This window comes from Lactuca virosa, chromosome 8 (genome assembly GCF_052849685.1).
Source record: "Lactuca virosa cultivar CGN04683 chromosome 8, Lactuca_virosa_CGN04683_v6, whole genome shotgun sequence".
NCBI classification, from domain to species: domain Eukaryota; kingdom Viridiplantae; phylum Streptophyta; class Magnoliopsida; order Asterales; family Asteraceae; genus Lactuca; species Lactuca virosa.
The window spans coordinates 131,538,323-131,563,896 of record NC_136433.1 but is presented as its reverse complement, the minus strand read 5'-3'; the positions used below and the strand labels follow the sequence as shown (position 1 = coordinate 131,563,896).

At 36.7% G+C, this 25,574-nt stretch overlaps 1 protein-coding gene across 1 annotated transcript; it reads right to left on the bottom strand.

Moving 5' to 3' along the window:
• Positions 1 to 19,287: 19,287 nt before the first annotated feature.
• On the bottom strand, positions 19,288 to 19,734 carry LOC145130839 (uncharacterized). Its single transcript, XM_079065599.1, has one exon. The coding sequence runs from the start codon at positions 19,732 to 19,734 to the stop codon at positions 19,288 to 19,290; it is 447 nt and encodes a 148-aa protein (XP_078921725.1).
• Between the last annotated feature and the right edge of the window lie 5,840 nt (positions 19,735 to 25,574).

The window sequence follows — 25,574 nt, the reverse complement described above, 5'->3', positions numbered from 1 at the left end:
ATGAGCATAGATTTACGAATCATCTAATTTTACAAGAAACACAAGTTAAAACTGAATCTATACAAATGGATGATACTGATTATGATTTGATTTTTGGAATTTCAGATCATGCAGTTGATGCTGAAGTTCATGCTCCTGATAATCACATACCAGAATTTTCAAAACTTACTGATGATTCACCGTCGACTCCTCAAGAAGGTGAAACTATGAGTGATAGTCCACTGGAGGGGGGGGGGGCAATTGGATTTGAATACTTTAGATGATGAAGAGCATTCTTTCGAGGGGGAGAAAGAACAATTGAATGCTGAAATTGAGGGGGAGCATGTTGTTGAGGGGGAGCATAATGTTGATGATGCTTGCTCGAATGCAGGCTCAGAAAATGATGAAATATACGAAGATGCCCCTTTGGAATTTGATCCAGCATATCCACCCATGGAAAAATGGACAAGAGACCATCCGAAGGATCAAGTTATTGGGAATCCACAAGAGGGAGTTCTGACAAGAGCTCAAATTCGTGCAAAGAATGAGGTATTGAATACTCATCAAGAATTTTGCATGTTTAATGTTTTCATCTCTAAAATTGAACCAAAAACAATTAAGAATGCAATGGAACACTCAGATTGGGTTTTTGCAATGCAATCGGAGTTGTCTGAATTCGAACGAAACAAGGTTTGGAGATTAATTCCTAAACCTGAAAATGTTTCAATTGTCGGGTTAAAATGGATTTTTAAAAATAAAACCGACAAAGATGGAAACATTATTCGAAATAAAGCTAGACTTGTTGTAAAAGGATATTCACAACAAGAAGGAATCGACTATGAAGAAACTTTTGCCCCTGTCGCAAGACTCGAGGTGGTTCAATCATTTTTGGCTTATGCAGCTCACAAAGATTTTGATGTTTATCAAATGGACGTGAAATGTGCATTTCTCAATGGAGAGCTTGAAGAAACAGTTTATGTGGAACAACCCCCAGGTTTTATTAACGAAGAATATCCTAATCATGTTTATATTTTAGATAAGGCAGTTTATGGTCTGAAACAAGCACCAAGAGCATGGTATGCAACACTTACATCATTTTTGAAACAATCTAAATTTAAACAAGGATCAGTTGATCCCACATTATTTCGAAAGAAAGTGGGGAATCATCTAATGCTTGTTCAAATTTATGTTGATGATATTATTTTTGGCTCGACTGACCCTGCTTTGTCTAGAGAATTCGAAGAATTGTTGAAAAGCAAATTTGAAATGAGCATGATGGGAAAAATCAATAATTTCCTTGGATTGAATATTCGTCAAAACAGAGAAGGGATTTTCATTAATCAGGAAAAATATACGAAAAATCTGTTAGAAAAGTTTGGATTGACGAATAGCACAAAGCTTCGTGTACCAATGGCAACAGGAATAAAGCTAACACCATCGTTGGACAAACCTGCTGTTGATATAACGTTGTATAGGAGCATGATTGGTTCATTACTTTATCTAACAGCAAGTAGACCTGATATCATGTTTTCTGTGTGTAATTGTGCTAGGTATCAGTCTAATCCACGCGAACCACATCTTACTGCAGTGAAGAATATTTTTCGTTACCTTAAAGGCGCAATTTCGTTAGGATTGTGGTATCCTTCGAAAACTGGATTCTTCGTTCAAGCATACTCAGATGCAGACTTGGGTGGTTGTAATCTTGATCGAAAAAGCACAAGTGGAGGATGTCAATTTCTTGATGGCAAATTAGTCAGCTGGCAGTCGAAAAAGCAAACGTGTGTGTCAATTTCCACAGCTGAAGCAGAATATGTGGCTGCTGCTGCTTGCACTTCGCAAATAATATGGATCCAAAGTCAATTGCGTGATTATGCAATTAATATGAAAAAGATTCCATTATATTGTGATTCTCAAAGTGCAATAAGAATTTGTCATAATCCTGTGCAGCATTCGAAGACTAAACACATAGCTCTTCGTTATCATTTCATTAAAGATCACGTGGAGGATGGAAACATTGAAGTACATTTCATGAAAACAACTGATCAGTTAGCTGATATATTCACGAAAGCTTTGGATGAAAAATCTCTAATGCGAATAATAGAAGGTCTTGAAATGATTGATGGCAATTCTGTTCCATGCGAAAAAGAAGAATGATAGGCGAAAAAGAATGAATCCGAGGCGCTGAATAAAAGATAACACAAAGTCATTCAGCATTCAGAGGTTACTGTTCATGGTCAACGCTTCGACCGCTTCGAATTCGCATGATTGTCACTTATTTTCAGTGTTGAGTTAGTGGTTTCTGTTCATAGTCAACGCTTCGACCGCTTCGAATTCGCATGATTGTCACTTATTTTCAGCGTTGAGTTAATGGTTACTGTTCATAGTCAACGCTTCGAACGCTTCGAATTCGTACATTTGTCACTCTTCAAGGAATGCCAAATATTCGTCTGTTTGCAACAAATTCAAAAAGATTTTCTTTTGTTTTGTCTTTAAATTTTCGAAAAATCAAAAATTCAAAAAGATTTTCTTTTGTTTTGTCCTTAAATTTTCGAAAAATCAAAAATCCAAAAAGATTTTCGTTTGTTCGGTCTTTATTTAAAAAAAAAAAATTCAAAACAACAAAAATATTTTTATTTTTAGACTTTTGTTGCAGATTATGATGGTGATTCAGAGGGGACAATGCAGACAGTTTTAGGGTCAGGTAAAATTTTTCGTATGAATTGATATGTTTCTCATTATTCGAATTAGTTAGGTTGTCCCTAGAAGCATGCTGCTGCATGTCGTCCAAATCCTCCATGACTCAATGTGTGTGTACGAAAGCCTTAATGAAATGTTTCGTACGAAAATTTCTTCCCAATCAGGCTTATATTCACATTAGTCTCTGAGCTACCTTACTCTTCTCACAATGAGTTAAGAGTTTCCTGTTTGGTCCAAAACATAACAGATGTACTTTTCGTGTCTTACACCAATCTTTTTCATCCAAAACATTCTTACACGATCACACACAAAGACGTATATCCGAGAGGTCTCTGATCAAACCCATCGAGACTTAGATATATAAAAACTCTGTGTTTATGATCTGACATCATGAGTCCGTGATGGAAGTGAAACCCAAAAATCTTACAAATTACGGAATTGACGGGGAACATTGTTCCAGATATATACGAAACTTTTGTTTCTGTACCAATGTTCGAAACTCCAAATCATATTCATTTCGAATGAGTGGTCTTGATCAAGCATTCGAAACCCACGATGTTTGTTACCCAATAAGATCCAGTATACAAATTTTTTATGAATATGATTTCCGTGTGAGTTTCATTCGAATGTCCTAGTCATGTTAAAATTTTTCAAAGCCGACTTGTCACTGACTACACTGGTCATACAAGTAATTTCTGTTACACTTTATCACCTTATGTTTAGGTTGACATGTAACGAAATTTTGAACCTACCCACGAAGCATTCTTAAAAGAATCCCTTTGATACTTATCAAAAAGTATTCGATTGTAATTCACGGGAACATACACAAGCTGTTGATCATCTCTCTTGATGATTAACGAAGCAACCTTTGCCCGGGGTTTAACTGCCTTCGTGTCAAATTAAATTTTTGACATCACAAAATTAAAAAAAAAATGTTGTTTCTTGTGTAAACTTTCTTTGGCACACTACACACACGAAATCCTTGAGGTTCTGAGTAATACCAACTCAGGCTGATGATTTCGAACATCTGGCAAATGACTTCGCTTTTTATCCCAAAAGTGAAAGAGCCTTGCCTCCATTCGAAGGGTTCTAACGGTTACAATTCTATTAAGGGGATAATGACAGGCTGTGTATACGTGACGTATGGTATTCTGCCCTGTTTTCTAGGTGATGTGACAGACACTTTTTGACGCATGGCTACCTTTCCGCTGTACAGGTCCGATTTTCAAGGTTCCACGTCGGATCTCATTAAATGCATCCCGCTTCAAATTCAAATCATTTAGGGTTACATATAAAAGGGGGTTCAAGAGTACTTTATACGTTTACGCGATCAAAACTCAAAACTTCCCAAATTATCTGTTCTTCATCTTTTTCAAACCCTAACAATGGCGACTACTGCTCATGTCGATCCTTCTATTGAAGATACTTCTTCTGCACCAGTTATGAAGATTCAATCTACCAATTATTATGTGGATGGTGAACTTTCTCAATGTCCAGCAGAATTCAAGATGCTTATTGTTTCTTTAAAACACTCTGTTTTATCCAAAGCAATGTTCAATTCCTTTTCTGTTCCGGTATCCTGGCTTTCTCAAGCAGGATCTACTGCCACATACAACAAAGCCTCTGATTCGATTACTTTTCACCTAATCAATGACAAAAAGGTTAGGCTTTCCAAGAAACTGTTTTGTCAGATTCTTGACATTCCAAATACACCTCCTTTTGTTGAATTTCAATTCTCCCAAATAATTCATATGTTTAATGAAATGGGATATCAGCCCCCATTGTCAAAGATAAGTGACTTTAAGAAGTCTGGTCTTCCAAAAGTATGGAATTTTTTGTTTGGGATATTTTTGCGTTGTTTAACCAGAAGAACAGTTGGATTAGATAAAGGAAGGATGGAGGTTTATGCCATGGTGGCTGGTTTATACTATGATCTTCCAGCAGACTACTCTACACAGCTATGGAAGGAATTTCAAAAAGGAGTAGAACATACGAATGTTGTTCATGGCATTTCGTGTGCTAGGTACTGGAGTCTAATTCTGCAACATTTTTACAACAAGGAAGGCATCTTGGTTTCAAATGAAGAAGAGAAGGGTACTTTTCAATCTTATCACTTTCCGAAGGAAGTTGTTGACAATGATGATGAATTTCCAAACGTTGCTCGGATTCCAGACGCGATGCTTAAAAGGGTGGATCCTACGAATCCTGTTTTGATTGCATATCTGAAAACATTCGATTCTTCTATTCCTACGGGAATTTTGTTGCCACGTGACGAAAAGAAGACCAAAAAGTCGAAGAAAGCTGATCCTGCTTCACCTGAAAAGAAAACGAAGGGTTCAACATCCTCTAAATCTCCAAAGAAGAAGACAGAAAATGTTGCAGTGACAGTTGAAGCAACACAAGTGATTGAGCCAATAGTGGAAGAGACTCAAGAGAATGTGATTATTCCTTCGAAAACAGGGATGTTTCGAAGAATCAAGATGAAATCCACTCACAAACGAAAGTCATCATCACAGAAGTTGATTCGCAAGCCTCAAATTACTCACCAAGGAGTTTTAATTTGTGAGGTACCTGTTCCTATTTCTCCCAGATCCAAGAAAAGAGCAGCAGAAGATATGGCAAAACACTTGTCACAACCGAAAAAGAAGAAGACGAAGAAGACTCGAAAGATTGTTTTATCTACTGAGTCTACAGAAGAGGATGAACGAATACCAGAAACTCCAGAGTTCACTTCTATCATTACAAGTTCCATTCCTGAGAAGACTGTTATCATACCACCCGAAGTTTCGATTGCCAAGTCAATTTTTGAGGAGGTTCGAACTTCAGGCATCCCTGCACACGTATCTGATACGGATGCAAATGTCAACATGGGTGAAGGTGGTTCGAAAGATGCAGATCAAGGTCCAATTATCTCTACTCCTTTCGAATCATTGGTTTCTGTTACACCAACATCTACTATTCCTCTCACATCAACCACTGTTTCACCAACCTTTGAACATATCATCAATCAACCAATTACTTCCATTTTTTCCTCTCAATCCACTGATACACCCAAACCATATTCACCCACTGAAACTGATAATGAAGGGTTTGGTGGAACATTCGAAGACCTAGATTTCATGATGAAGAAGAATAATTTCCTGATCATATGTTAATGACAATGAAGCAATACAAAATTCTTAATCAAAAGTTGAACTCCATCATTCAATCCTAAGCTGATCTTGGCGGAGGTTCATCTATTTCAAGTTTGGAGGTTGATTCTATGCTCAAGATGTTTGAATCAAGAGTAATCAACAAAGTTTCTGGAATGATGAAAGCCTCAGAGTCTGTTATTTTAGAAAAGGTTGATTACACAGATCAGAATTCTAAGCTTCATGTTAAAACTCTCAGATCTGATTTTATGGGAGAAGTTAAGGATCTGCGAAGCATAACAAAAGAACGACATGTTCTTTTTGTTCAGGAAGTCAAGAAAGTGAGGGAGGATGTTAACTCCCAAATTCACGAACTTTGTGAAGACATGAAAAAGGAAATTCTATCTGTTCAACATGATTATGCGTCCTTGAATCAGAAGGTCGATATCATTTGTGATGCTGTCACTCGATTTGTCAAGCTATACGAAGGTTTGAGTCCTCAAATAACTCAAATCTCCAAGTCTGAAAGTGAAAATTTTGAAGGTGTGATCAAGTTGTTAAAGGAGTTGAAGGAGATCTCAACGAAACCGGTTTCGTCACCGTTGATTACTCCAGAATTTTTATCCCAGAAGTTTGTGCAGTTCGAAGCCATACTTAACAAGCAACTTGCTCCACTATTTCGCATATCCAGTCTTCTTCCCACAACTACTGCCCCTCCTGTTTTCACAGGGGTGCAAGGGGGAGAAAGGAAGTCAACAGAAGAAGAAGCGAAAGTGGTGGGCAAGGTATTTTCATCTAGCATCCCTTCAAGAAAACTAGTAATTGTGTCTGCTCAACCAGTGACCTCAACAATCGTAACAACATTATCAATTACAAGAACAATTTCGAAAGGAATTGTAATTGGTAAACCTTTGGAATCTGGTGGAAGTGGTTCGAAGCTAAAAGACGTAACTGAAAAATCTGCTTCGAAAGACAAAGGAAAATCAATTCTGGTTGAAAAATCTAAAGAAGAAAAGAAGGCTGAAGTTGAAGCTGAACTCGAGAAAATGAGGCTTATTCAAAGCATCATGACTCAGAGGGAAAGTGATCCGAAGGGCATGAATAAATGTGATCCAGCAAAACATTACAACTATGAAACAATCGAAGCCTTGGTTGCCTTTAATCACATGTATTCATTTGATAAGAAGCCAAAACAGAGTTATGTGGTTACAAACACTGATGCATGCCAGTTGGATTTCCCTATAAATGAGATGATGTTCATCATGCCTCAGTTCAAAGCTGAAGGGAATTTCAAAGAAAAAGATGAAGGGACTCATATGAAAATTCGTTTTCATGCAGTACTTGGCAAAGCCCCTGAGGATGTTTGGTCACTGATCAAGATCAAGAAGGTGATAAGCATGAAAAAGGATGTGGTCTTTGAAAACATTGTTCAAAATGTTAAATATGTTGTGGCCAGGGCAAATGGAAAAACATGCGAATTCACTATTGCAGATTTTCCTCTGATGAACTTGTATGACCTTATACAAGTGGCATTGCTTCTGAAAGACAAATCCTTTTCTTTTATGCAAAACACAGATCCAGAGGAATTCAAACTTGGAGTTGCTCACATCAAAATCTTCATTGAGAATTATTATGAGTGCCTAGCACTGACTGATGTGGAGTTGGCTACTGCAAAGGGAATGGAAGTAAAAGTTCCAATGGCTTCTTCGTTGACTCAGACTGAGTTAAAGAAATATGATGATGGAGAAATATGTTTAAAGCCATTTGGAATAGTTTTTGCTGGAAAGGATAAAGCTGGAAAAGCAAAGCGGTTTTTGTTCCAAGCTAGCGAAGTGGAGAGATATTCTACATCTCAATATACGAACTTGATTGTTCGTATGAACCACTGCAAAAAGAACAATGAAGGAGACAAGAAGGAATTGAAGAAAATTATTTCTTGGTATACTGAGGTTCGAAGAGTTTTGCTGTACTCCATTACTCTACTTACAAACTGAAGACTTCGACTTTGATTACAAAGGGGGAGATTGTTAGGGTCGAAATGTTGTAATAATCGAACTTTGTATTTAGGGTCTTCGAACATTTTTGTAATGTATTTTACTAGGGCATAATATTCGAAGCTTCATGTTTAGTCCTTAGTATATTTTTTGTACGCTTTTCTCTTCTATAAATAGGAGTGGTTACTAGTGTCTTAGTAACGAAGTCTTTACAGAATATTCATTGTACTCTGTAAAATTTGCAAAAGCGTAATAGAGCCAAATAGATCATATTTACATCGGTGTTCAAATCTTTCAATTCTACTTTGAATTTACACTCTAATTCGTTCAATACTTGATTCATTGTCTCATCAGGGCTGTTTTGAGGAGAAGATGGGGGTACTTTCGGAAAAATTGGATCTGGTTCGTTCCACAAGGGAGTGCCTTGTGGTGCGGAAGTTTCTGGGGGTATGGAAGATGATGAACCAAAGAGACCAGCTGATTGTTTCTTTCTTGCTGCTTCTTTCTTCAGTTTCCTTGCAGTTCGCTCGATTTTTGGATAAAAAAAAGTGTACCTGAAAGAATTTTTTTTGGCATAAAACTATTAGAAAGCATCGTGTCCCCGGCAACGGCGCCAAGTTGTTAACACGCTGTCGCGCGCGTATTAAGCAAATAAATTATCACTGCTGGTTGCACTAAAAATATAGCACATGGAGGCAGGGTCGAATCCTCAGGGACACAACCTAATGGTCAATGCCTTTTTGCATCTGGCACATTCTAGTCAAGGCATAATTTATTAAGAAGGGGGATTTCGATTAAACTAAAAACTAAAAATGCAGTTATATTAAAATTAAACGAAAATCAATATTAAAAACGATTATAGCTCTGCTGCGATTTTCCTAATCATGCAATCAACATTGACCTGGTTATTTGAGATGTGTTCTATCTAAGCTGGTACTGAGAAAAACTAACAAGCTCTAGTATAATCTCTTTTACCTTATTTGGTTAACCAAAACAAGCTCTTCAATTAACCCTAACTTTTTATTACTGTCTAATCAAACAAGCTCTTAATTAAGATCATAAAAGTTGCGTTAAGATCTTTGTAAAATTACCAGCAATATCCAATACTTATCATAGCCTCGGAAGCGTAAAGATATGATTTTTCAGTTTATAATAAAGTCAAATCCCAAACACGGAACCAATTTATTACTTGTTACTTATTACCAGTTGACAAGAACAAGTACGGATTCTATAACTGATTAACTGGAATGATAAAACCCTAGCTAGGTGATCAGACTAACAAGAATCAAAATCAAACATTCATTAAGAACAAAATTGAAGAATCTAGATAGAAACACAAATCAAAAACCAGATCTAATGATCAATCACATGAAAAGTACTTGTCTTTACAGAACTGAAAACTAGGGGTTTAGCCATACATGGCTAAAGTCTGATAAAAACAAATGAAAAGAGACATCAAATAAATAATCTTACTAATCTACTTGAAGGAGATGATCCACAGTGTTCAAATCTTTAGAAATCGTGGAAATCAGAGAATAAACGCCTCCAAAATAGTATTTTCGTCGTCTGGTACCTCTGGAATCGCCAACTTAGGTTACCGAAATGCTATCAGGGTCTATTTATACGTCCAGCAGCAAAAACGACGCGCATGCGATCGCATGTAGACAACCTGCGATCACATGTATTACTGAAAAAGCTTCACATGCCTTTTAAATGAAGTACAATACCATTTCGAGAAATTTTGGCCAACCTGAGATTGCATGGGCACAACCTGCGATTGCATGTAGTGGATTTTCACTCCCGGATGAATTTTTGGCACAAAAAAACCTCGAAGACAAGCATGGACAAAGTTGCGATCACATGTTTTTCCTAAGACGTCCGAAATTTCGTCTACTTTTCAGATCATTTTGAATCACGTCAATCGGAGTTTCGGTTCATTAGATATGGTCAAAATACTGACAGGGGTCAAAGCTGCCAGCAACATCCTTTAGCTTTAGATTGCATATTCTATCTTCGTGTGATCAATTCGATCGAATGTTTCTTGACCAAAGCATCTTGCAAGAACTCCTCAACATACTCCATAAGTTCCAAGCTCCATTTTAAGCTCCAAACATGCATCTATCTGCTCCCAAAGCACTGCTCCACTTGAACTATCTGAAATTGACATAAAAACGTGAGCAATACGGGAATTGTAACGAAATACATGAGCTGAACATTATTTAAATAAATGACATGCAAATGTACAAAATATGATGCTAAAATGATAATAAAAACTACCCTATAAGATGCAAAAAAATGGCATCCAACAGTGTCGTAGACCCTGTTGATATAGTGAGAAGAACTCACCTCACGATGTCGAACTGTAGTGATAAGATCAAACTCCCGAATCACTGTCACAAACTCAACCACCTATAACCACCATAGGATCGAGTCCATCAGATTCCCAAATTACCAAAATACCCTCAAAAGTCCAACTGGTCAACTCTTGGTCAAAGTCAAAGTCAACGGTCAAGGTCAACAGTCCATGTTGACCCGACTCGTCGAGTGCCGCTAGCAACTCGTCGAGTTCCTTAAGAACTCAGGAATCATAAAACCCTAATTGACCCGCCGAGTTTCCAACCAACTCGTCGAGTCCATGCGCGTCCAAACGTCGGGAAAACCCTAACTGACTCGTCGAGTCTTCTTACTGACTCGCCGAGTTCATGCAGAACCAATACAAGCAATCTTCAACCGGCTCATCGAGTCGGCTATGCGACTCGTCGAGTCCCTTCAGTCCAATCCTTATCCAGACGTTTTTAAGCTACCCCAAAGCTCCATATTGCAGATCTTACCTCCTAGGGCATGGTTTCCACGTAAAGTTGCGAACTTTACGTACATGCATGGTCCTAAATGCCAAAACCAAGCTAATGGAAAGGTTTAACTCAAAGAGAAGGGTCCAAGCTTGCTAAATTTGATAACTTTATGGCTATAGGGACTTAGAGAAGTCCAAATCTGAAGTTACAACTTTAGATCATGAGCAATACCCGAAATGGTTCATATATATATGCCAAATTGGCCCTAGACTTAAGCATGGAGAGATCTAGCTAGAGGGAAGTCAAGGTAACGACTTGTTACCTTCAAAATGATGCCAAGATGAAGTAGAGTCACGCCCACAAGCTTTTCTTTGCTCCCAGCTCCTTAGACTTCAAGCCTTCTTCACAACAACCACTTTCCAAGCTTCTTCACACACACAAATGGAGGGTATTCGAGATTAGGGTTTTCTGGACTCAAGGGGGAAGGTAAGGGAGGTTGAGGGAGGCTAATGACCCTTTAAATAGGGTGCAAAACCCCGGAAATTAGGGTTTCATTTTTCAGCTCCTATTCGTCGAGTCAGGGTCCTCCGACTAGCCGAATAGGTCCACTAATCCACGCGGGCTAACCCGCCTCTACATGACGAGTTGGGGCAAGCAACTCGTCGAGTAGGTCCATAAACATGTATATAAGGTTTTAAAACTTATACCTGAGAGTCAGTGTGTTACATGTTGAAATTGCATAACTTTATTCAACAAATTTATGAATTAACTTTAAAAATAACAAAATATTAAGGTTCTAAAAGTCGTTAGACAATGCTAAGTTGGTCGACTAACGACAGTTGGTGATTAGTCGGTGACTAGTTGGGGAGTCTATTAGTCTAAGTTGTAATCGGTTAAATTTTTAAAAAATAAATATAACTAATATAATAACAAAATAAGTAAAATACGGGTAATATCAAAACAAAATAAGTTAATATGACCAATACAATATAAATATTTTCTCAAATAATTTTTATTGAATCATAATTTCTTCATGACTTTAAATATTCATCAACTTAGATAAATTCGCTAAATTGTCTTGCCAGAGATTAATCGTTAGGCATTCCTAATCGGTCGCGTACCGCCTAAAGATTAATCGGAGACTAATCGAGATTTTTGCGAGACTGCAAAATCTTATCTTTTATGTAATTTATATATTCGACTGTTTTCTCTTCATCAGACTTCTAAACGTAACTAACTTTTTTCATCGAATGGTTTGAATGTTAATTCGATCAACATTTTATAAACGTGGCAAATGAACTCGTTGTGTAACACGTTAGTATAGATATGTTTTAGCTTATGGATTTCATTTAATGGAATAATGCAAATGACTTGCTTATTAAATAATATTTATAGATATTTATATCAACATATAAAAAATAAAATATTAATTTGTAGATACAATTATCTTTTTATATGTATTGTTTTCTGAAATATAATAAAAAGACATGCTTATATGGGTCAAGTGGTCAACCCACCTAATCCACTCTAGCTGTATATCCTCGTCTTTTTAATTTTTATTACCAACTTGTGGGATCCAAAACCACCACCAAATCTCATTTCAATATTTCATCTTCAAATTGCCTTGCATAAAAACAAATATAATAGCAATAATTCTATTTTTATTTTTGATAAAACCCAACAGTATTTAATCATTTATTAGTTATTTAGAAGAATATTAATAAACTCAAATCAGTTTTGAAAATATAAAAAGAAAAAAAAATCTAGAGTTTTGGGTTAATTATAAAATAATACAAAATATTTTTACTACTTTATCAATTCATGCCATATACTTTCATTTTTTTTACTACCATGCACTAATGTTATTAATAATATTATTATATTTAAATTTTAAACAATCTGAAACAATATAGTTTCAAAATAACTACATCAACATAGTCGTTAAATAAAATAAAAAAGATCGTGTGTGAATTTTAACCTTTAATTCACATGAAACATGCATATGATTTGGTTTCTTTTTTCTATTCATGTTTACACTTGGGATTTTCAGGTAGTACCCAAGAAGACGAAGAAAACGAAAAGCGATACAAAAATATCTAAACATGTTGGCAACGATGATTTATTCCATATGTGTACTCAATAAACATATACTATTCATCACAATTGTCATCAAGTTATTCAAAATTTAGTGCTACTAGTATCCAAAATTCTAAATGTGATTTTATATGCACGATTCCTACAATATCTGTTAATGATATGGAATCATAGGATTGCATTAGTTTATTGTTGGTTCTAATTGCTTTTTGGACAACTTCACTTGTAGTTTTTCTCTGCCGGTTCCAAAATTCTAAAGGGTTGTTTATTTTGCTTCTTATCGGGTCCAATAAAAGGTAACATCTCACTTAGTCAAACTGTTTGTTTTGCTAAAATTCCACCTCTTATTCAATCAACAGACACTTATTTGCTTAGTAAAGAATGATAGGTAACCGGGTAAAATAGACCACTTTGCCCCCCTTTGTGCCTTAATAGCTCACACCTCTTCTCTTCTTCCTCATATGATCGTTAAAAGGAGAACCCACAAAAACCAGTCCATCGCATTCCTCCGCCAGCATCGGCCGGCCATACCTTCTTCCTCCACCCTTTGTCGACATCCGTCCACCTTTCACTGCCGCTGCAGTTAGAAGGTCCATCAACCAAGCAATGCCTCCGAGTTGGATATTTTGGGATCACTAATAAATGTATATTAATAATGTTATCATTAATTTTATTTTATTATGAAAATTATATAAAATTATTGATAGATCGATTTTATTAATAAATGAAGATATACATTTACTATGTTTATCTTGTGGGTTGAGTTCTCAGATTGACTCAAGATCTCCTAAATTCCTAATATGTCTCACAAGACAATGAATATATGGCTACTTGTGTGACCAGATTGCTAATCAATCAATTATTTTCAAATAGTTCAAGTTAAATTTGTATGAAAATTAGTATGTTCTTTTTTTTTTGAAAGGGAACTTCCCTAACGAGGGCTTGTGGGCCAGCTTTCGCGCACCGACTAATCCCCTGTTGCGAACATGAGGCTATGCCTCATGCCCTGGAGTCACTGCAGGTGAACCTCCATGGCCACAGAGGCTGAGTAGTGCCAGGATTTGAACATGGGTCAATAGGTTATCCACCATATCTTCCAGATGTCTTACCAAGTCGCCACAACCTATTTTATTTTAATTTGAAATGAATTACATTTAATTTGGATTTGTATGACATTTTGTATTTTTTTTTTATAATTATTTACCAACTTTCTTCATATATTTTATCAAACGGATACATTTTATCCAACACAAAATAGAACCGAATGGTAAAATGGTCATTTCCATCAGTCAGCACAACCATTCAGAGCCATAATTAAACAACACAGTTTCAATTAGAGAAAGATTCAATCAAAACTTCTGACTAAATCAGATCCGAATCAATCAGCAACTATCAAACTCGTAAGCAGTGTTGTAAAACTCACCGAGTTGGCCGATTACTCAGCCAAGCACTCCTTACTCGGCCCCTTACTGAGGCGAGTTACAGAATTCGAGTACTCCCCGATCGGCCCCTTACTGAAGTGAACAGTGTAGTAAAACTCGGCCAACTCGGTGATTAATATGTATAATATACTTAATGATTTGTTATTTAACACATATATATGTGATTATTACTACATATATATCTTAAATGTTTAGTAATTATTCACCAAGTGAGACAATTGTGTGTTTTTCAGTTTTTGTGTATTCACATGTATCTAATTTTGTTATATATTTCAATCAACTTATGATTTTAACTTATGATTTTGATACATATAATTTACCTAAAAATATTTCTACATGAATTACTGAATCCGAGTACTCCTAAGTACTCCCGAGTACTCCCTACTCGACAGTCGGCCGAACAGGTACCAAATAGTGAGTTCTACAACCTTGCCCGTAAGTATTATGTTTTTGTTGGGAATTTTCATTTATATCCTTACAAACTTTAAATATTACTTATATATCCTTATATATTTTAAAACTATGTACATGTCCTTATAAAATTATAAAATTGATATATCCAAACTCATATTTTAATTATGATTAAACAAATTTAATATTTATAAAATTATCTAAATTTTAAAATACCATATGATTTTGCTAAACTACCCTTCCCAAATTAAAGATTATGATTCAACCAAATTAGTTAGGATTAAACCATTTAATTAGCCACCAAGTGTCGAACCAACAAATCATAGAAACATGATAGATTCCGAGGGGGGAAATACTTATAGGAACTATAACCAACAGTTCATAGAAACATGATATTTTGAGAGGAAAAAAACTTGTAGAAAGTATAGCCATGAGAATACTTGTGCAAATGATAAGATACTCATCTATTGGTTTTTTATAATTTAAATTTGAAGGGACCGATGCGTGTGGGAAAAAGATAAAAAAAAGGAACATTTTGTTTGGGTGTCAAATCAACAAATGAAAGAGATATAAATAACAACAAAATCACAGCTACAATATACTAAGAGATAGTATAAAGTAAACATGGTCGTACCACTAAGATACGGGACCGACTATTTTACCATACTTTCACATGACACAAGATCAATTGTTAAAACGGGGGGGGGGGGGGTGTTGTTATTAAAAATAAATAAACTCTCATAAAAAAATTACATATAAGAAATTGATTACTAAAATTCAGAAATGAAAACATATTTCCAATTCCAAATTCCATTTAAGTATTATGTTGTTGGATGAGATGTGACATCAATCCATGTTTAGTCTAGATTAATAATTAAAATATTAATATTCTATAATATCTTAAAATTTGCAAAAATGTTTTAATCAACCATGATCTTCAAGTAAAACTTCATCTCATTAATATAGTCTAAACAAGTTCTTAAACTAGATCACTAAATGACTTTATGTTTCATGCAATTATTACCAATAACGCTCAATACTCATTATATGCCTTGGAATGTAAAAGCATCTAGTCTTTGATCACACTTATTTTGATTAATTTAAAACCAATTAAGTGTTTGTTACTAATTCCAAATCACAAAACATTTACAAATTTTATAATTTGAATAGCAATAATGATATGACCGATAAGTTCATTGATCAAATGAAAATAGTATAAATCAAGCATATAACAAAGATCAAATCAAAGACTAATAGATAAACATAAATTAACTTCACACAACAATCCAAACAACAAGTATCTAAGAATTCAGGAATAAAAAATATAAAGAAAGTTAGCCACACATGACTAACCTAGAACACAAATGTATAAAGTTTAAATCTTAATTAAACTTACAAATTCAAAGATTAAGTGTTTCCAAAATGCAAATTGATGATTAGATCTATGAAAATCGCCCATTTCACATCTCTGTTTGAAGTTCTTCTCAAACTGCCAAAATCACGTTCCATGACTGTGGAATGATTGGCCTTGTGAAAACACAGGCGTGGAATGAGAAAAGTGTGTTGCTGTGATTAGTTTTTAATCCAAAGTGCATTTCCCAAATTTGTATGTTTCCAGAAAACACGCTCGCGGAATGATTTTGCCTTGAGAAAACACGGGTATGGAATCAAATCTTATGCTACTGAAATCTCAATAACACGACCATGGAATGGCATGTCCAAACATTCTATGATTGTGTTTTCTTCTGTGTACAATCCATCTTCCAAAATATCGATTTCTTCATTCTTGCTCCAAAAATTCCAAAATTTTGTAGAGAGCCTCCTTTAACCATCCTAAGCATGATCCAACTTTGAAACACATTGACTATGTCTCTCATCGATTCTCCTTCCAAAATTTTTAGAGAGCCTCCTTTAACCATCCTAAGCATGATCCAACTTTCAAACGCCCCTGAAATATCCACAAAAACATGAAAAGTAGACAAATCCTTGATATTGTCTCGAAAATGTAAAATGCATCTAAAATTACACTAAAATGCTATGTGTGACATCCCCATTTTCATGGCAAAAAAAAATTTCTTTATGCTTATTAAATTTAGAGTATCTTCTTATTACAAAATTTGTTCCCAAAATCATTTTGTAAGATAATATAATAAAGTATTTATGAATAAATAATTTTCATTAATATATAAAAACTTGGGATGTCATAACTAGTACAAAAACATAAGCATAAAATTATCTTAAAAGGCCTTACAACATCTTATTATACTAATGGCGTAAATCTCCTTGAATCTCTCATCAGATCCAAACATCATTGTACCTATACCTTCGTACCGCTACCTGTGATACAAGAAAACTGAGTGGGTCAAGCTTGGGAGCCTGGTGAACACATAGGGTTTTCAATCCACAATAATTAAGTTCTTTAATTATATATTTCACATCAAATAATTCATCCTATTACCTTTTTCCCGTTATTCTCACTTTCTGATCCTAAAAATACTGATCTCAATGGACCTATCCTAAGGATCATTACAAGCAACAAGTAGACAATATTGATTTGGGGATTCTTTTAACAATATATGTCAATAAGGGAATCATGGGGGATAGAGTACATCAAATGAATAGATAGTTCATTAACACTTACAGGTTGCGAACCTGCCAACGTTCCATTGGACTGTCTAGAATAGTTCGTGGTGGTTATCTATACTCTACTAGATAAATATTTCATAAATACAATAGTACTATAAAATAATGGTCTCTCATCATTATTTTTATCTTCCTCGACCCTTTTCTACCTAATATATTATAAATACAAAATACATATTCGATTAAATCTTGTTATATAATTTGATCCAGCATAGATATAAAGAACACATATAATAAGCACATACATAATTTAAACATGTAGACACTTCATATCTATGTGTAAGATGAAAGTAACTACACACTCACTTGTTAAAAGTGTATGACTTGATTAGGACAACACTTCACCTACTATCTTAACTTTTCCTTTCAAAAGACCTAGGTACACATATCACTAAGTCTTAGTCTTATATTCCTTGATACTAGTGATAGTCTAGATTCCTCAATAATCCCAATGTCTACAATAAGATATATCAAATAAGGAATAACGAGGTAAGATCATATCGCAGGTAGGGCTTGTTTAGTATACAAAGTATACTGTTTGGAAATCCCACTTTAAACACCTCACTAAATCTAGCATTGTCATCATTCCTATAAGTAGATCAATCAGTATTATGACTTGGAATCACTGATAAATCTTATTTATAAATTCATAACAAAAACTATGAATATAAATATAAGCTACACCTAAAGGATAATAAATGTAGCTTAACTTACAAAGATTTTTGACAAGACGTCTGAAAATTGCACTGGCAGAACTCCAACCCAATAGCTTCTATTTTCCAGGATCTCAGAGACCTCAAAGCTTCACCAAAATATCCTAATTACTAAGAATTTTCGGACTCAAGGGGTAGAAATTCCAGAGAAAGAGTTTTGTAGGTGTAAGGAATGAAATGAGGGGCTGCATCCATTTATAGGGAGCATTTCGGATGTGCGCGTCATGCCCTGGCTTGGTTAGCAAGGGATCCACCGACAACGTGACACGTGTCAAAATTTCTGTGGAACACATCTGTGCCTTCTAGAAGCGCGCTCCGCGCCTTTCCTCCGCGCGTGAGTTTTTAGTTATTTTCAAAAATTCCCATCTTCCTCATACGAGCTCCATTTTCGATGTTTTTTATATCCACACATCGCTATCAACGAGTACTACAACTTTCATTTAGTCTCCATCGGCTAATTCTCACTTTATTTTTAAAGTTATATTTTTAGAGGGCTTAGATTGTTAAAGTTCGAATAAAAATCACAACTCTTTCATACGAATTCCGTTCTCTACTGTCTCTATATCGATAGAATCCTATTCATGAGATCTTCAACTCTCGTTTAGATTGTTTTGGCTAACAATCAACATATTTGAATTTCAATTTCTGTGTTGACACAGCTGCGCTGAAACTTTGAAAAATCATAACTTCCTCATACGAATTTAGATTTAGATGTTCTTTATACGCACGAGTTCGTTTTTATGATTACTACGACTTTCGTTTAGATTACTTAGACTAATAAGCAACCTATCCCCGATTCTGTATTTATGACACTTGTTGTCGTATCAGGTTGCACGTGAAACTTCGACCAATCATAATTTCTTCATACGAAGTCAGATTTAAGCGTTCCTTATATCCCCGAGAGCATCATAACGGATACCTCAACTTTTATCAAGGCTACTTATCCTAAATAATAATTTATTTTTAATGTTTATTTTAGCTATATTTATTAAATTTTCACCTAATATTATGTACACATAATGTATACACAAATTCACATATATTCAAATAAGTTTCTTTCATTGATTCATAAAAAAGTTTACAATTGGTGACCGACGTAAATACATCTTTTATAATTAACGCCTACAGAGAAACACATGTGTTGTAATTATCTCCCCCTTATGATGATTTCGTCCCGAAATCATGCATCAGCAAACAGATGTGGATAGTGACTCCTCTTGGCAATTTCTGTCTCCCATGTGATATTCGGCACCGCCGTATAATTCCATTGCACTAGCACTAATTCAACCATCTTACGTCGTAACTTCTTCATCTTTCGGCCAACAATAGCTTTAGGTTCTTCGATCAACATCTTGTTTTCATTGATTCGTATCTCCGAAAGTGGAATCATATCAGAAAATTCTCCCCCAAACTTCCTCATGTGGATAGTGACTCCTCTTGGCAATTTCTGTCTCCCATGTGATATTCGGCACCGCCGTATAATTCCATTGCACTAGCACTAATTCGACCATCTTACGTCGTAACTTCTTCATCTTTCGGCCAACAATAGCTTTAGGTTCTTCGATCAACATCTTGTTTTCATTGATTCGTATCTCCGAAAGTGGAATCATATCAGAAAATTCTCCCCCAAACTTCCTCAAGTAAGAAACATGAAAGGTGTTATGAATACCTTCCACTTCCTTTGGCAACACTAGCTTGTAAGATTGGTTTCCAATTCTTTGAAGCACTTTGAACAGTCGAATGAACCTTGGACTCAGTTTCCCTCGCTTTCCAAATATGATAAGTCCCTTCGATGGAGAGACTTTGAGCAACACTTGGTATCCAACTTCAAAAGTCATTGGCTGTCACTTCTTATCTGCGTAGCTCTTTTGACGGTTTTGAGTTGCTAGCATTCTTTCCCTGATTACTTTCAATTTCTCGGCGGTCTGATGGACAATCTCAGGACCCATAATATGCTTCTCTCCAACTTCAAGCCAACAAGACGGCGTACGACACTTTTTTCCGTACAGGGCTTGATATGGTGCCATATTAATGCTCGAATGGTAACTGTTGTTGTAAGAAAATTCGACCAATAGTAGACGCTCATCCCAGTTACCCATAAAATCCAAAGTACAAGCTCTTAACATATCCTCCAGTTTTTGAATCGTTCTCTCGCTTCGACCATCTGCATGTGGATGATAAGAGGTATTCAAACATAGTTTGGTACCCATCTCTTCATGAAAACTTCTCCAAAATCTAGAAGTAAAACGACTATCATGGTATGACACAATCGTCAAGGGAACACCGTGACCTTTCACGTAAAATTTTGCAAGATTTTCCATATATCATTTCTCATTGGCTCTATGAAATATGCACTGTTTGTTAATCGGTCCACAATTAGCCAAATCATTTCGTGACCTCCCTTTGTTTTGGGTAATTTGGTTACGAAGTCCATGGTAATATCCTCCCACTTACCCATAGGTACCAGTAAAGGTTCCAAATTCTCATACGGTTTCTGATGTTGAGTCATAACTCTTGTGCATGTCACACACTCGGCCACATACTTAGCAACATCAAGCTTCATCATTCGTCACCAATAATATGGTTTCAAATGCATATACATCTTGGTGCTGCCTGGATGAATAGAGTACATGGTTTTGTGAGACTCTTCCATGAGAAGATCCCTTATACCTCCCATCTTTGGTACCCAAATTCTATTTTGGATTACCTTTTGACCTTTGGTTGTTTGTTCCAAACACCAATGTATTGTCCATAAGTTTTTCTTTTCGATTATCTCCTTACAAAGCATCATTTAGAGCTTTCTTGATACTTTCCACAATCGTTGAGATGATTTCATTTCTTAATTCCTTTGGCGTTTTTCTCTCCAGGTTTATTTTTCTACTCAACGCATCTGCTACAACATTCACTTTACCTGGGTGGTAAAGTATCTCGCAGTTATAATCCTTAAGCAACTCTAGCCATTGTCTTTGTCTCATGTTCAACTCATTCGGATCAAAGAGATACCAAAGACTCTTATATTCTGTGAAAAGCTTACACTTTGTGCCATAAAGATAATGTCTCCATATCTTTAGCACAAAAACCATCACTTCCAACTCCAAATCATGAGTGGGGTAGTTTTGTTCATGGACTTTCAGCTGTCTGGATGCATATTCTATCACTTTATCTCTTTAGGTCAGAACACAAACTAACCCAACTCTAGATGCATCACTATAAATTGCATTGACTTCAACTCCATCGGGTAAAGCAATGATTGGTGCTTCACAAAATTGATTCCTTAACATCTCAAAAGCTTCCTCATGCTTCTCACTCCATGTATAAGTAGCCCTTTTGCGGGCCATGGCTATCAATGGAGCAGTTATTAAAGAAAAGCCTTGGATAAACCTTCAGTAATATCTAGATAATCCCAGAAAACTACGAATCTCAGTGGGACTTTTTGGTCTTTCCCACTTTATCACAACTTCAATCTTTGTTGGACCTTTTTGGTTAACCACAGGACCCAAGAATTTCACCTCTAGGATCCAAAAATCACATTCAGAGAACTTTTCATATAGCTTCTCCTTCTTTAGAATTTCAAATACTTCTCGCAAGTACTTGCCATACTCCTGTTGGCTCTTCGAGTAAATCAGAATATCATCGATGAACACTAATGCAGATTTATCGAGGAAATGTTTACAAACCTGATTCATCATATCCAGAAATGTTGTTGGATCATTAATTAGTCTGAACTACATCACCAAAAATTTATAATGTCCATAAATCGTTCTAGACGTTGTCTTCTCAATGTCTTGTTCTCTTACATTTAGTTGATGATACTCTAACTTGAGATCAATCTTCAAAAAGTAGCTTGCGCCTTGCAGTTGGTCGAACAGGTCATCAATACTAGGAAATGTGTATTTATTGTAACGCTTGGAAATGAAGATGTTCCTTGTTGCCCTTCGTGATTTGAAAATTTGCAAATTGACCCTTGTGAGTAGTACGTGGGGCGTACAATAGGGTACGCTTAGCGTACTAATGGTAGATGGTCGCGGGTCTGAAGCCTCGTACACTGGGTGTACGAGGAGTACGCGTGGCGTACCAGGGGGAGATAAGAAACCCTAATTTTTCAAGTTGTACCATATAAAATCCATATGTTAGCCTCTTTTGATAATTTCCTAGCCAACCTCCATATCCTAAAAACCCTTATTCATTCCATATCCCATGTTAGGTGATGTTGAGCTCTTGTGAAGATTTTGTGGAGGGTTTTGTGTATCTAGAAAAAGAAGAAGAAGCTTGAAGACTTGTTCTTTGGATGAGGGCTTTGAATTCCAACTTTATCATCATATTTTGGTGGCTTGGAGGTATAAATTTCAAACCTTGCCATTTCATTTCTTAGATATTCTCCTTTGCATGTATTTGGTCATTTTGGTCCTTTTGGTTGGTGATTTGGAATTAATGACGTTTTTGGAGCTTAGACTTATAGATTTGGACATGTTAAAGGTTCCTTTTGCATAAAGGTGCAAACTTTATGGTGGTTTTGGGTCTCATGCAAGTATTAAGTCATTTATTAATCTCCTTTGAGCTATAGAGCCCCATTAAGCCATGCATGCACATCAAGTTGGCAACTTTATGTGATTAACCACCTTGGGGAAGTTAGATCTGAGTTTGGATAAAATTCTTAATGGATTTAAGAGCTGAACTGGAAAGGTGGACATGGTTGGTGAGTACGCTGGGTGTACAAGTTTGTACGTTGCACGTACAAGCCTTTCATGCAGTACGCTGAGCGTACAGGCTAAGTACGCCCCACATACTCAACAGGCTTGGGTTTCATTGTCTTGGGCTTCAAATTTGGGCCAGGGTGGGATTGGATGTCTTGGGCCATGTTGGGCAATCTGGATTTTATGGATGGGCTATTAAGAATTTATTGGACTCTCTTGGGTGAAGGCCCATTAAAGGGATTGGGCCCAATTTGGAAAATTTGGCCATATTTGGGCCTTGAGTGCTTGTATTTGATTTTGGGCTTTTGGGTCATCTAGATTGGGCCAAGTTAGAGGAAGGGTAAAAAATCTTTTACCTTGATTTGGACTCTTAGTGTGAGTCAGGATCTAGTTATTGATGGGTTATCATTTTGGTATTAGATAGCGCGTGGATTTTGGCGGATCTGTAGTCATATTTTTATCCATGGGTTTCAGATGTCTGAGAGGCGAGTCTCCTCACTGTACTATGGGTAGAAGGCACCAATGTCGTCCCATTGGCTTATGTATTATAGGAAGACCAGGGGGTGGCCCTTGGCATTTGTATGAAAGACCCGGAGGTGGCTCCTGGCAAATCAGTATGCAAGACCAGGGTTCGGACCCTGGCAGTTAAGTAGATAGTTAGTTGTAGATTGTATGCTAGTTGTCTCTGAGATGCTTGCATGGAAGACCAAGAGGTGGCTCCTGGCACTAATCAGTAAGACCAAGGGTTTTGGCCCCCGGCCTGGCAAGGGAAGACCATGATACGACTTGTTGCATAATGGCAAGACTATGGTTGGCACATAGCACCTCCTATTGCATGTTTAATATATATGACTCGTATGTTATGTATGGTATATGGTATTTAGGGAACTCACTAATCTTTGTGATTACAGTTGTTGTTTATGGTTTCAGGTACTTCCGGTTCGAAAAGGAAGGACTCGGCTTGATCGCAGCGCATACACCCATAATTTCCGCAATCGGCCGAGCTCAAGTAAGTGGTTCCCAAAATACCAATACATGTTTATTATGATATATGATATGACTATGATAATTTCATGCTAGATTAGGGCTAAGGATCTGCTCAGGATTTTATGATAGGAGAAATGCCTTTATATCCCTGATTGTATGAGCTATTAGGATTGCATGCTAGTATGGTTTTTAGATAAGTGGATGGAATGGCTTGATTAGTGTATGATAGTTACATTTTTCGTTGCCTGAATTCTACTTGCTTTGTGATTTGTGGGTCTCTTAGCGATGTGGATCAACTACTAAGTGAATATGCTAAGTCACATCTGGCATAGGTTAAATAATCTCAGAACGATAGATCGGACCGTAGTCCGCAACTCTTGTCTGAGTCCAACCGTTCCAGGGTTGAGTCTTTTACTCGAAGGATTATCTGATCTCTGTTGCATGTAACTATATTCATGAGGTAGTTAGTTGACATTGGTGAGAACCTTTCAGCAGCTGAGGGTAGGGTGAGGTCGAGAACCTAGGAGAGCCTAGGAAATGCTTCAGTGGGTTTAGTTGTGCTGTTTAGCGATCAAAGGGTGCATCAGTTTGAATGGGTGACTTAGAGGATTCAGGATGATTCTTGAGGAAAGTATGGAGAGGTGTGGAAGGTAGTATTGGGCTCGTACTACTGAAAGCACAAGATCCATACTCGAATTGGGGAGAGTCTTGGAGAATCTAGGAAGCTTGTGGGATGAGGATTCTTGAGTATGTTCTGATTATTTTCATGATTGTATTTCAGTTTGGAGATAAGCACTTAGGGAGGAGGTTCAGGTTCTGGTTGCGGCTCAGGTGCAGGCACTGAGCTGATTAGCGAGCAGATGTTGGAGTTCATCTCGTAGGAGATTACCCGCAGTATTTTGGAGCAGAATCATGTGATCTTTGGTACAGTCAAGAAGGGGATTCTGGAGATTTTGGATGAGCGCTTGGGCGTGTTCCGTGCTGAGGTTATGGCTATTGTTGGAGCTCGTACTCTTTCTTTCCATGAGTTCTGTGCGTGTGGAGCTCCCGCGTTCCATGGGGAGAAGGAGCTCATTTCCAGCAGGAGGTGGTTAGCAGATATGGCTAACGCGTTCAGGACGAGTTTCTGTCCGAGGAGTCGAATCTCAGATTTTCTTCCTGCCTTTTGAAGGACAGGGCACGAGATTGGTGGGAGGAGGTAGGACGTGAGGTGTGTGATGATGTTGTTGATGCGATGATGTGGGATGATTTTTCGACCAGGTTCCGAGCGGAGTTTTCACCGGTGATTGAGGTGCAGCAGTTGGCGCGGAGTTTACTTTATTTGACTCTTTGTAGTCGATGCACATTCTCATGCTTCCATCTTCTTCACGAATAACACCAGAGCTCCCCGGGGTGATAAACAAGGTCTACTGAAACCTTTTTTTCCAACAACTTCTAAAGTTGCATCATAAACTCATTCATCTCCGTCGGTTCTAATCGGTATGGTGCTTTTGCTATCGGTGTTGTTCCTGGAAACAAGTCTATTCGATACTCTACTTGTCTATCAAGGGGCAATCTAGGAAGATCTTCGGGTAATACTTACGAAAAGTCACACACCACGGGTAATCTCCTTTTTCTCTTTTTTATATCGATCACAAATGCAAAATATGATGTACATCCCTTGGCCAAACACTTCCTGGATTTCATCATAGAGATGATTCTAGCGTTCACTCAACGTTTGTCCCAGTACAACACAAATGGTTCTTTTCCAGGTAGATTTACTCTCACCATCTTCTTTCTACAGGCTATCTCATCATTTTTCGTACTAATCCAATCCATTCCTAATACTATGCCGAAACCGTTTAACTTAATGGGCAATAATTCCTCGTGGAACTTATTCCTATTCAAGTCAATGGTGATATTCTTCATGCAGTCGCTAACAGGTATAAACTTACCACTAGCAACCTCGACTATTAAGGCATTATCTAGTCTATTTATAGGCCGTGCTAGTTTTCTAC

Excerpts from the sequence above, each read along its gene's own strand:
- LOC145130839 (XM_079065599.1), bottom strand. The coding sequence starts at position 19,734 with ATGACTTTTGAAGTTGGATACCAAGTGTTGCTCAAAGTCTCTCCATCG.